Source organism: Carcharodon carcharias, chromosome 28 (assembly GCF_017639515.1).
Source record: "Carcharodon carcharias isolate sCarCar2 chromosome 28, sCarCar2.pri, whole genome shotgun sequence".
NCBI lineage: Eukaryota > Metazoa > Chordata > Chondrichthyes > Lamniformes > Lamnidae > Carcharodon > Carcharodon carcharias.
This window is the reverse complement of record NC_054494.1, coordinates 31,847,421-31,860,505: the sequence shown is the minus strand read 5'-3', so window position 1 is coordinate 31,860,505 and position 13,085 is coordinate 31,847,421. Positions and strand designations below refer to the sequence as shown.

Genomic DNA, 13,085 nt, shown 5'->3' with positions numbered 1-13,085 from the left:
GCTTTAGACTTTACAAAGGAACCTCTGACATTGTCTTTGTAGCTGAATGAATCCAAAAAGAATATCGAGAACAACACCGTGAACTCTTCGATAAAAGCAAAATACTGCAGATGCTGGAAACCTGAAACAAAAACAAAAATTGCTGGAAAAACTCAGCAGGTCTGACAGCATCTGTGGAAAGGAAGACAGAGTTAATGTTTCGAGTCTGTATGACTCTTCATCAGAACTAAAGAGGAATAAGAAATGTGGTGAAATATAAGCTGTTTAAGGCGGGTGGGACAGGTGGAGCTAGGTAGAGGGCCAGTGATAGGTGGAGGCAAAGGAGAGATAGCCAAAGATGTCATAAACAAAAGGACAAAGGCGTGTTGACAGTCGTGATATTAGCTAAAGGATGTGCAGGATGAGCGAGTGACAAATGGCTCGGGTGGGGTGGGGGGTAAGGGATCGAAATAGGCTAAAGGGTGGAGATAAAACAATGGATGGAAATACATTTTTAAAAAATAATAGAAATAGGTCGGAAAAGAAAAATATAATTATTAGAAAAAAGGGATCAAAAAGGGGGTGAGGATGGAGGAGAGAGTTCATGATCTGAAGTTGTTGAACTCAATGTTAAGTCTGGAAGACACATTCGCCGATGATCACGCAAAAGATTTTATTCTACATTGAAACATTCTCATGGAGATAACTATTCACCTGGCTGACATTTGCTTTTATTCCTTCATGGGATGTGAGTGTCTTTGCCATCGAAGGTGGTGGCTTGAACTGCTGCAATCTATCTGGTGTGGGTACATCTACAGTGCTGTTAGGGAGCGAGTTCCAGGCTTTTGACTCGTTGACAGTGAAGGAATGGCAGTATAATACCAAGTGTGGATGGTGTGTGACTTGGATGGGAACTTGCAGGTGGCGGTGTGTCTGCTGCCCTTGTCTTTCTAGGTGGCAGAGGTCGCTGGTTTGGAAGGTGCTGTCGAAGGAGCCTTGGTGAGTTGCTGCAATGCACTTATCGATGGTGCATACTGCTGCTGTGTACCGGTGGTGGATGGTGTGCTGTCAAGCAGGCTGCTGCTGCTTGAATGGTGTTGAACTTTTTGAGTGTTATTGCCAATCACAATTTTTAACGTTAGCTTAAATACCCTGATAGGTGGCCTTTTGATTCAGTGATTCGATGAGCCTTGCGGATGAAGAATGGGTTAGGATCATGGCTTTGTGTTGAATCAGGAAGGCAGTTCTGACATGGTGGTCAGGTTCATCTCTTTTAAACTGAATTAGGAAGATGAAAATTGATTGTGTTCTTCAGTCCGAATTGTAAACCTGGGAACCCTGCTAAGAGTGTGCTTACGTGGAATGGCCTGGAGATGGCCAGAATCCTGTAATTATCTCAGATAGGTCTGAATATTTTCATGGCAGGATATTAAGTTCTCTCTGGATTTGTGGACTCAAACATGCTAAACATCCTTCCTGGCTTCTGACGAGACAGAGAGCACCCTGTGTCATTCTGTACGCATGAGTAGTGGGTGCCTGGCTGGCTTGTTCAGGAATTAGTTCCCCGATAGAAATGATGCCGTTAGGAAGAGAAAGGAGAAAATTGACAAGAAGAAGAAAGTAAGAGTTTGTGTGGTCCTGCAGACGGTTTTATTGGACACATTGATAAAAGCAAAATACTGTGTATGCTGGAAATCTGAAACAAAAACAGAAAATGCTGGAAGAAGGGTCATGCGGACTCGAAATGTCAACTCTGTTTCCCTCTCCACAGATGATGTCAGACTTGCTGAGTTTTTCCGGCATTTTCTGTTTTTTGTTATTGGACTCATTGTTTCCTTCATCATTTAAACATTTTCAGTCATGAATTTCTGCATTTCCAGACTTAGTTGTAGTGATCGTCCTAACAGGATGAAATTTCTTAGGAAATTTTCAAGTCAGTGATACAAATGACATCCTTGGGGGCAAGGGGACCAGGAATTAGAGGCTTTCTGTGAGAATTTAATATCCAATAAGGAAACACTTATTTTTCTACCCTGTCTTTTTCTTCTCATCATGTCTTCTTTATCCAATCCTGGAGTTTACTTCCATCTGTTTCTCCCCCATCTGACCTTTTCTTCCTTGCTGTATTCTCATACCAACATATGAATTAGGAGCAGGAATAGGCCACTCAGCCCCTCGAGCCTGCTCCGCCATTCAATAAGATCATGGCTGATCTGAATGTAACCTCAACCCCACGTTCCTGCCTATCCCTGATAACCTTTCAACCCCTTGTTACTCAAGAATCTTCCTATCTCTGCCTTAAAAATATTCAAAGAATCTGCTTCCGCTGCCTTTTGAGGAAGAGTTTTCTGAAGACACACTACCCTCTGAGAGAAAAAATTTCTCCTTACCTCTGTCTTACACGTACGACCCCTTATTTTTAAACAGTAATCCCTTGTTCTAGATTCTCCCACAAGAGGAAACACCCTCCCTATATCCACCCTGTCAAGACCCCTCTCAGTCTTAAAAGTTTCAATTAAGTTACCTCTTACTACTCTTCTGCACTTTCTTCCGCAATCTCTGTCTCTCCCACCCCCACCTTTAAAGCAGGCAATGTTGGATTTTTTGAGGTGATATGGTACCCTCATGTTCCATGTCATTTCTGAGCAGCTCATTCCACCTCTCCTAGTCAGCAGGAGTGAGACATGATACTGAATTTGTTGAATTTTCCATTATTCCACAATATGCCTATAAAATTAGATCCGACTGTAAGTGGGTCAGTATGTGTAACTGCCCATGTGCAGAATTGCATTCCACGTGGTAGCAAGAAGTTTGTGTCTGTAGAATCTCTCTAAATTTAGCTTCCTTGTGGGGGGGAAACTAGCACCCACTTGCTTCTCAGAAACTTATTTCCGTGAGATTAAATGTGCCCTGGGCGTCAATAGTTTACTTTATTAAAGACCTAATTTGCCACTGTTTGCTGTAAAGTTCATGTGAGTGATGGTTTCTTTGCTGCTAGTGTCACTGTGCTCAAGCAATGTATAGAACGTGCAGCCTTTTAAATTAATGAAGTTTTATCTTGTTGAAGTTCTTTGTGACAATGGTTCCATTTTGTCTGGTGCAGCTGTTGAGATAAATCCAGAAGCTGTAAGTGACACCAGGCACTGGAGGTTAGATCAGCACATTTGATTTAGACATTTCAAATTCCTGGATCATGCACTTGTGAGGTACGGTTAATACCATCAGCATGGATTGCATTTTTCCTCTTTTGGAATTAGGAAAAAATCTTGAGTTGGAATAGATCAAGGATTACACCGTGCATGTTTCCAAGACATGGAGTCTGAAATCGTTTGACATGAAACTAATTAACTGCTGCTATAAAATCCAATAGTACATTGTCCACTGATATGCCAATTATTTTTTTGAGGCTCCAGTATGAAAGAAGCTAGAGTAATTTCACTGCATCATTGAAGCTAAACAAGACATCCAATTCCCTGTATTGCTTTGAAAGGATGTGGCCACTGGAGTATAGCAAGTCTACTCATCTGACACTTACTGCTTCTTGTTAAACTGTGATCGTCGGATAAGGGTCACAGGTTTTACACTGGGCAGACATAGATTTAGAGTCTACTCTTGTCTGAGTATCTCTTGTGAAGGGATGTTTTAGTACTTTAAAGGCACTATGTAAATGCCCATTGTTTCAAAGAGATCAGTGAATTGTCAGTAGAACGCATTGTGGGATCGATACTGGAAATGGATTTCTAGGAATTACATTTTTTGGTCCCACTTGCAGTATTACAGGAGGATAACCGATGACTGTTTCCCAATAAGGCTGTACACAGCTTTGTTCAAGCCATTTGTTGCACTGCCATTCTACTCTATCACATGTAATAGCCCTGATTGATGTGTTTGCTGTAACAGTTAAGCTTTGCTGGCCACCCATCCTTTCTCCAAATCACCAATAGTGTTTTGTCTGCTTATACCCTGACCTAGTTTACTCCACGTTCATGCCAGAACACTTTATGAATAAAAGGAAGCAAAGAACCAAATTTAAAAAACCAACATCGAGGGTCAGACAACTTATGTTTAGTTCCATGTCACCCTAAAAAGGCTCAGAAGTATGATTGATATCTTGATGCATGGGACACAGTCAATTCTGGAGCAATGTGTTGGCCCCAGATGTATGTTGAGTACTCCATTTTATTAAATAAAAGGGAACAAAGGTTGTGAAGTAAAGTAGGGAATTCTGCTGAACATTATGGTGCCAATCCTGGGATAGTTGGACTATCCATGGAATGCAAACAGTCAGGCTGGATCAATGCATGCTATATCATTAATTACCCTGTTACCTTGAGAAGTTTGTCTGTCATTTCAACTCACTCAGGAGATTGTTGGGGTAAATCAAGTGAAGGGATGTGAATTTTTTTTGAGGAGGAGAATAGGAGGTTCAGTGACCTCATTACAGCCTTGGTTCAAATGTGGGCAAAAAAGCTGAATTCCAGAGGTGAGGTGAGAGTTACTGCCCTTGACATCAAGGCAGCATTTGACCGAGTGTGGCATCAAGGAGTCCTAGCAAAACTGGAGTCACTGGAAATCGGGGAAAACTCTCTGCTGGTTAGAATCATACCCAGCACAAAGGAAGGTGGTTGTGGTTGTTGGAGGTCAATCATTTCCATTCCAGGACATCACTGCAGGAGTTCCTCAGGATAGTGTCTGAGGCCCAACCACCTTCAGCCGCTTCATCAATGACCTTCCTTCCATCATAAGGTCAGAAGTAGGGATGTTCGCTAATGATTGCACAATGTTCACCATTCACGACTCCTCAGATACTGAAGCAGTCCATGTCAAAATGCAGCAAGACCCAGACAATATCCAGGTTTAGACTGACAACTGGCAAGTAACAATCGTGCCACACAAGTGCCAGGCAATGACCATCTCCAACAAGAGAGAATCTAACCAGTGCTCCATGACATTCAATGGGATTACCATCAATGAATCTCCCACTATCAACATCCTGGGGTTATCATTGACCAGAAACTGAATTGGACTAGCTGTATAAATACTGTAGCTCAGGAAGATTAAAAAATGAATTTCTAATAAAATTCTGAAATAATTACATGAAATGTTCTAATCTTTTATGATGTAGTACAGTAAATTTTGTTTTGTTATTGACCTCGCATAGCCCATTTATCCAGAAATGATTGAGTTAACATGGGCAGGAAAATGTAAAGATTAGGTTAATTTTCTACCCAATTAAATATTGAAATATGACGTGGTTGAGGGAGGGGCAGGATTTGCAGGTCAATATTCCGGGATATAGAATCTTCAGGCAAGACAGGGGAGGGGTGTAAAAGAGGAGGAGGCATTGCATTATTAGTTAAGGAGTCAGTTACTGCAGTAAGGAGAGATGATATCTTGGAGGGGATATTGAATGAGGCTTTGAGGGTAGAGCTTAGGAATAAAATAAGGGGCAGCCACATTGTTAGGTGTTTATTATAGACGTCCAGATAGTCAGTGGGAAATTGAGAAGCAAGTATATTCGTGGAGGTGTTTAAAAACAATAACAATAGGATAATTATATTAGGTGATTTCAACTTTCCCAACATTAATTGGGATAGACAGAGTGTTAAGGGCTTGGATGGAGTGGATTTCTTGAAATGTGTACAGGAGAACTTTTTAGGTCAATATGTAGAGGGTACAACAAGGGATGGCACAGTGCTGTACCTAATTCTGGGGAATGAAGCTGGACAGATGGCTGAGGTGGTGGTGGGGGAGCATTTTGGTGATAGCGACCACAACATGGTACAGTTTAAGTTTCCTATGGACAAAGAAATAGACAAGTTGCAAAAAAAATGTTTTGGATTGGGGGAGAGCGGATTTTAGTAAAATAAGGAAGGATCTGGCCATGGTAGACTGGGAACAGCTACTTGTGGGGAAATCTACAGAAGAGCAGTGGGGGGCGTTCAAAAAGGAAATGGGGAGGATACAGGCTCAACATGTTCCCTCCAGGGTGATAGGAAAGAGTAACAAGCCCAGAAAACCATGGATGACCAGAGATATTCAGGATACGATGAGAAGGAAAAGAGAGGCTTTTAGCAGGTACAAGGGAAGTGGAGGCATTAGTGGAGTACGGAAAGTGCAGGATGGAGCTTAAGAAAGCAGTTAGGAGAATAAAGAGGGGATGTGAGAAAGCTCTGGCTGGTAAAAGTAGGGAAAATCCCAAGATATTCTATAAGTATATCAATGGGAAGAGGATAATCAGGGAAAGAGTAGAGCCCATTAGGGATCAAGGGGGGCAATCTATGGGTGGAGCCAGAGGACATTGGTAGAGTGTTGAATGAAAACTTCACATCCGTCTTCACCCAAGAAAATGAGGATGAAGGTATTGAACTCGGGGAGAGAAACTGCGAGGCTCTTAAGCAAATTGATATAGGGAGTGACAAGGTATTGGAGGTGTTGGTAGGCTTAAAAGTGGACAAATCTCCAGGTGTGGATGATTTGTGTCCCAGACTGCTGAGGGAGGCAAGGGAAGAGATCGCAGGGGCTCTGACCCAAAATTTTTAATTCCTCTCTGGCCATGGGGGATGTGCCAGAGGACTGGAGAACAGCTGATGTGGTTCCACTATTTAAGAAGGGTTGTAGAGATAAGCCAGGGAACTACAGGCCAGTGAGTCTCACATCAGTGGTAGGGAAACTATTGGAGAAAATTCTGAAGGAGAGAATCTATCTCCACCTGGAGAGGCAAGGTTTGATCAGGATAGTCAGCATGGCTTTGTCAGAGGGAGGTCATGCCTAACAAATGTGATTGAATGTTTTGAGGAGGTGACCAGGTGTGTAGATGAGGGTAGTGCAGTTGATGTAGTTTATATGGATTTCAGCAAAGCGTTTCACAAGACTTATAAAGAAGGCAAATGCACATGGGATACAGGATAATTTGATAAGGTGGATTCAAAATTGGCTTAATTGTAAGAGGCAGAGGGTGATGACAAGAGGCTGCTTTAGTGACTGGAAGCCAGTGTCCAGTGGCGTACCACTGGGATCTGCGCTGGGTCCCCTATTATTCGTCATTTATATAAAGGACATAGGTGACTATGTGGGGGTTAGGATTAGTAAGTTTGCGGATGACACAAAGATTGGTCGGGTGGTTAATAGTGAGGTTGAGTGTCTTGGGCTGCAGGAAGATATAGACGGGATGGTCAAATGGGCAGATAAGAGGCAGATGGAATTTAACCCTGAAAAGTGTGAGGTGCTATATACACTTTGGTAGGAGTAATTTGACAAGGAAGTATTTAATGAACGGCATGGCACTAGGAAGTTCTGAGGAACAAAGGTACCTTGGCGTGTGTGTCCAGAGATCTCTGAAGGTGGAGGGGTATGTTAGTGGAGTGGTGAAAAAGGCATATGGGACACTTGCCTTTATCAATCGAGGCATAGATTACAAAAGTAGGGAGGTCATGTTGGAGTTGTACAGAACCTTGGTGAAGCCATAACTGGGGTACTGTGTGCAGTTCTGGTTGCCACATTATAGGAAGGATGTGATTGCACTGGAGGGAGTGCAGAGGAGATTCACCAGGATCTTACCTGGGATGAAACATTTAAGTTATGAAGAGAGGTTGGATAGACTTGGGTTGTTTTCGTTGGAGCAGAGAAGACTGAGGGGCGACCTGATCAAGGTGTACAAAATTGTGAGGGGCATGGACAGGGTGGATAAGGAGCAGCTGTTCCCCTTAGTTGAAGGGCCAGTCACAAGGGGACATAAGTTCAAGGTGAGGGGCAGGAGGTTTAGGGGGGATGTGAGGAAAAACTTTTTTACCCAGAGGGTGGTGACGGTCTGGAATGCGCTGCCTGGGAGGGTGGTGGAAGCGGGTTGCCTCACATCCTTTAAAAAGTACCTGGATGAGCACTTGGCACGTCATAGCATTGAAGGCTATGGGCCAAGTGCTGGTAAATGGGATTAGGTAGGTAGGTCAGGTGTTTCTCACGTGTCAGTGCAGACTCAATGGGCCGAAGGGCCTCTTCTGCACTGAGATTCTGTGAAATATTTATTCTGATGCAGGCAGTTAAGCCTGTCTGTTTGCAATTACCTCTTGACAAAGAAATTGCTTTTACGCACAACACCCTTGGAATAGGCTTCTAGAATACTTGAAAACCAACAAGACAACAGGCCATATTTGACGCAATGGAGTACCAAATCAGAAATTGTAAAGGAATGTCTTGTAAATAGTGACTATTGTATTGAATTTGATAGCGTCGCCCCAAAGCCACTGAGTGTCACAAACCAAGGTTTTAAATTTAAATAAGGCAGAGGTAAGAAATTAATCGACCCAAGTAAACTCAGCTGGACTGTGAGCTAAAAACAGACAGTGGAAAGTATTGATAGAAATCGTTGGTACAAAACACACTCTTAAAAGGCAAAGACTCCACTTAATGTGGGTTCAGCAACCATAATCAACAAATGATTTAAGATTCAGCATCCAGCTGAAAGAAAGGCAACACCCAGACTTAACACAGAGAAAATCCAGTTGACTGGGAGCAGCAAGAAAATAATGAGGTGCACAATAGGAATATGAATAAAAAGCCTGCAGTAGATATCCAAACTAACAGCAAAAAAAAACTATAAACATATTCAGAGCAAGCATCTGTTAAATGGATTATGGGCCTATTTAAAAACAGGCGTGATTACAGTGGGCGTGCGGGAATGGCAGACTTGCTAATCGAGTTAAAAACAGAAAATGATGGAAATAGCTGGCAGGTCGGGCAGCATCTATGGAGAGACAAACCAAGCTAACGTTTTGAGCCGATGACTTTTTGGCACTCCAGTGACTTGATCAAATCATTTTGGCTGACACGAGTGCTGTATGGAGAGAATGCTAAATTGACAGATGTGCTGCCTTTTGAAAAAGGCTTGAAAATGAGGCCCTGCCTGCCCCATGATACTGTTTGTAGAGACCAGGTATTCTGGTGGCCTGGTCACCATTATTCCCTGAATGAACACCACCAAAACAGATGATCTGATTATGCCCTCATTTGTTTATTGCATCTTGTGCAAATTGACTGGCTTATTTACCTATGCAATGAGCGAGGACACTTCAGAAATACTTGATTAAAGGTGCAAAGCTTGAGACATCAGGTGAATGTAAGCTGTGTCATATAAATGTGCACTTGAGTGTTTAAATGGGTGTAAAGGTTTTGTTAACCAGTCTGAACTATTTTTAGTGTCTAATGTAATTGTTAAAAAAAGTGGAAACATCTATCAATACTTATGTTCCTGTAAATTTGACTTTTGTGCTGATGATTTGTGTCTTGATTCAAAGTAACCATATTAATTGTCTTTCTATCACAGGCACCTCCTTACATTGTAGATCATGGTGAGACAGGTCCAATAAGGTGCAATAGGTGCAAGGCTTACATGTGCCCTTATATGCAGTTTATTGAAGGTGGACGGAGGTTCCAGTGTGCATTCTGCAGCTGTGTCACAGAAGGTAAGCCCTTTTATTCCTTAAGAAACAAATTGTTGAGCTATTTGAATCCTCTTTATTTTGGAGTTTCATATAAGTTGCTTTTGGAGAATAGTACAGTCAAGTTGACAAATCTCCATGCAGCACCTTGTTGAAGGTGAAGGTGACTGTGCTGAGCAGGTCAGGGACTACACTTCGAAGCATACGTGTCCTGTGACTGTTTTAACTTCACTACACATGAGGCACTGAAACTAACCGTCTGCTGGGCACGTGTAAATTTCAGTTTAAAAAGCCAATGATCCTGTTGAACCGTGAATTTGTAACTCCTAGGCTATCTGTTCTACAGTACGATAGGTGTGTCACTAGATATATGACGCCAGTTTTTGATGCTTTAAAATGCTTTTTCTGGGTTTGCGTAATTTCAGTTTAAATGTTGTGGAATAAATAGAGGAGCGTGTGGGTTGACTTTTTAAAGTTAGTTTTCTAATGTGTGACTGATTTGCCCAAGTACCTTTTCCACCCTCCATAATCGCTTGTTCTGGTGGCTCTGGTTTGTTTGTCCTGTAACCTGCATTTCTCTTTCCCTAGTACTGCCTCACTATTTCCAACATTTGGATCACACTGGCAAGCGAATGGACTACTATGACCGACCAGAACTGTCACTTGGTTCCTATGAATTTTTAGCTACTGTAGACTACTGCAAGGTATTTTATGGCACTGGTTGTATTTATTTATCTATTTCCCCTCCTGTGGTAGGTAAATTATAAGTTTGAAACCTTCCCATTATAATTCCATCAGACACAATGAACAGAGGTTCCAGTATACATTCTGCAACGGTTTCACAGAAAGTAATACTTTTTATTCTTTGAAGCGAACTGTTGAGCTATTAGACTCCTCTTAATTTTGAACCCCCATATAAAATGCTATTGGCTACAATATATTCTGTAAATCTTGTGCAAGTTTTCTGATTTACGTTATTCCTGTGATATATATGTTTCATATTGTGGCTTTAAATGATTCAGAATTTAGGTTAATTGTCCTAGGTCAATATATTTCTGTTTGCAAAATCTTTGCCAGTCTGTACTTTTGCAATTTAATGGTGTCAAATAACACAACAACTTAGAGAGAATTCAGACTTGTTATTGATACCCTGTGGTTTACACTGTCTAGTCAAGTTTGTGCACTGATTTGATTGTTGTCAGATATAGGAATGCACATAATCAGCAACTATTCTTATCTTGACGATTCCTGGGCTGCACCTTATTGCTGTGTTTGCATTAACGTATGTCCATGGGTGACTAAGCAATATATATGAATGGGAATAGTGGTCAACTAGGGATATTCATTTGCAAGTTCACTTAGAAGGCCCATTCCTACAGCAGATAATTGGGTGAAAATGTTTTTGGAATCACTGTTGTATGGTGGTGATTTATTAAAATTTACCAGTGGTTTTCTGCTTGAGCGTAACCAATTTCTTCAAGTTGTTTTTGAGGGAGGGGATGTGGGCAGGGTAAAGCCGATGTGTTTAAGCATTTCTTCTAACTCAAGGCAAGCCAACAACAACCCTATTTTCTCAACCTGGAACAGCATTAGTGGAGCTGTGCAATTTGTACAGGATTTCCACATCCTTAGCTATTTTTTCCTTGTTTTCCTTGCTGAAGGCAGCGACTGATTCTTGGGGCAGCCCTTGTGCATGAAACTCTCCAATATGTTGCTTTAGCGGCTGTTCAGTTTGTGCCTGGGTAGTGAATGTTGCAGATTCAGCAATGGCCAAGGTTGATGCAAGATGCTTTGCAGGAAATGGATCTGAGATCCTTCAACTGAAATCTCATAAAGGGTTTCTTTTACAGAACAACAAAATTCCTAATCCACCTGCTTTCATCTTTATGATTGATGTGTCTTACAATGCACTGAAGAGTGGGCTAGTTCACTTACTATGTGAAGAGCTTAAAAGTCTGTTGGATTACCTTCCAAGGTGAGAGGGCATTCACTATTGCTGTGTAAATGGTAATAACAAAGCCTACTGTTGGGTTCTCAGTAATGGTGTTCTTATCACGTATCTGCCTAATTAAAACAAGTTGTCATCCACTCCAGTACGTAAAGTTATTATACTTTAAATATATTCTTAAGCTTTTACTGTTCTAAAGAAAGTCCCTGCTTCTCGAGTTTCCATTGCAACTAAAGTGCCTCACCCTGGTACCATTCCAGTAAATTTCCTCTGCACACTCTCTAAAAGTCTTGCATCCTAAAGTGTGGCACTCATAATAGAACAGAGTACCCCAGCTGAGGCCTCACCAATGATGTGTAAACGTTTAGCACAACCTTCCTTGCTTTTTTACTCTCTGACTCTATAAAGCCAAAGATCCCTTAGGTATTTTTTTTTTGAACAGCCTCATTGACTTATCCTGCTACCTTCAAAGATTGTGCAAGTAATCCACCAGGTCTTTCTGTTCCTGCACCCCCTTGAAAATTGTACCTAAGTCTATATTTTGTTGCTTCTTATTCTTCCTTCCAAAACACATCATGTCACACTTCGCATTAAATTTAACCTGCCATACGTGCTCCTGAAGTTTGTTACTATCCTCCCCATTCTTTACTATATTTCTGAATTTAGTGTCATCTGAAATCTTTGAAATTACTCCCTGTATACCCAAGTCCAGGTCATTAGTATATATCAAAGAGCAATGGTCCTAGTACCAAAGCCTGGGAGACAGCACTGCACAATTCTATCCAGCCTGACAAAAAATCTGCTCAACACAATTATCTGCTTTTTGTCCTTCATCCAATTTTACATCCACGCTACAAACTGCCCCAGCAATCCCCACTGAATTGGAGCATTTTGCTTATTTCAGTTCCTCGGGCTAGTGTCCTTGGCCCAACCATCTTCGTTTGCTTCATCCTAAGGTCAGAATTGGGACTGTCCCCTGATGGATTGCACAGTGTTCACCATTCGTAATGCCTCAGTTCCTGAAACAATCCATGCCCATATTCAGCAAGACCTGGACAATATTCAGGTTTGGGCTGATGTGTGGTGTAACTTGCCACTTAAGTGCCAGGCAAGGACCATATCCAATAAGAGAGAATCTAACCATCTATCCTTGACGTTCAATGGCATTGCCAGCACTGAATCCCCCATAATCAATGCCCTGGGGATGACCTTTGACCAGAAACTGAACTGGATCACCCATAAAAATACTGTGGCTACAAGAGCAGGTCAGAGGCTGAGAATTCTCTCGAGAGTAACTCACTACCTGACTCCCCATAGCCAGTCTATCATCCGCAAGGTACAGGTCAGGAGTCTGATGGAATACTCTTCACATGCCGGGATGAGCGTAGCCCACTAACACTCAAGAAGCCTGACACCATCTAGGGCAAAGGGGCCCTTTTGATTGATACATGTATCATCATGTCATGTCTTGTATCGTCATGTCATGTATCAAATGTCATGTATCATGTCACGTCATGTCATGTATCATGTCACGTCATGTCATGTATCATCCGCCACTTTCAAAATCCACTCCCTGCACCACTGAGGCACAGCAGCAGCAGTGTACACCACCTACAAGTTGCACTCAGCAACTCACTAAGGCTCCTTCAACAGCACCTTCCAAACCCGTGACCTCTGCCACTTGGAAGGAAAAGGGTAGTGGATGCATTAGAACATCATGA

General features: G+C 41.9%; 1 protein-coding gene across 3 annotated transcripts in view; it reads left to right on the top strand.

Annotated features, from left to right (window-relative positions):
• Nucleotides 1-13,085, top strand: part of sec24c (SEC24 homolog C, COPII coat complex component) — a 79,905-nt gene that overhangs the window by 42,399 nt on the left and 24,421 nt on the right. For all 3 annotated transcript variants that reach the window (XM_041176460.1, XM_041176461.1, XM_041176462.1), the window contains 3 exons: nucleotides 9,302-9,440; nucleotides 10,005-10,120; nucleotides 11,267-11,391. In XM_041176460.1, coding sequence (XP_041032394.1) covers nucleotides 9,302-9,440; nucleotides 10,005-10,120; nucleotides 11,267-11,391 — 380 coding nt within the window. The remainder of the gene's footprint in view (nucleotides 1-9,301; nucleotides 9,441-10,004; nucleotides 10,121-11,266; nucleotides 11,392-13,085) is intronic.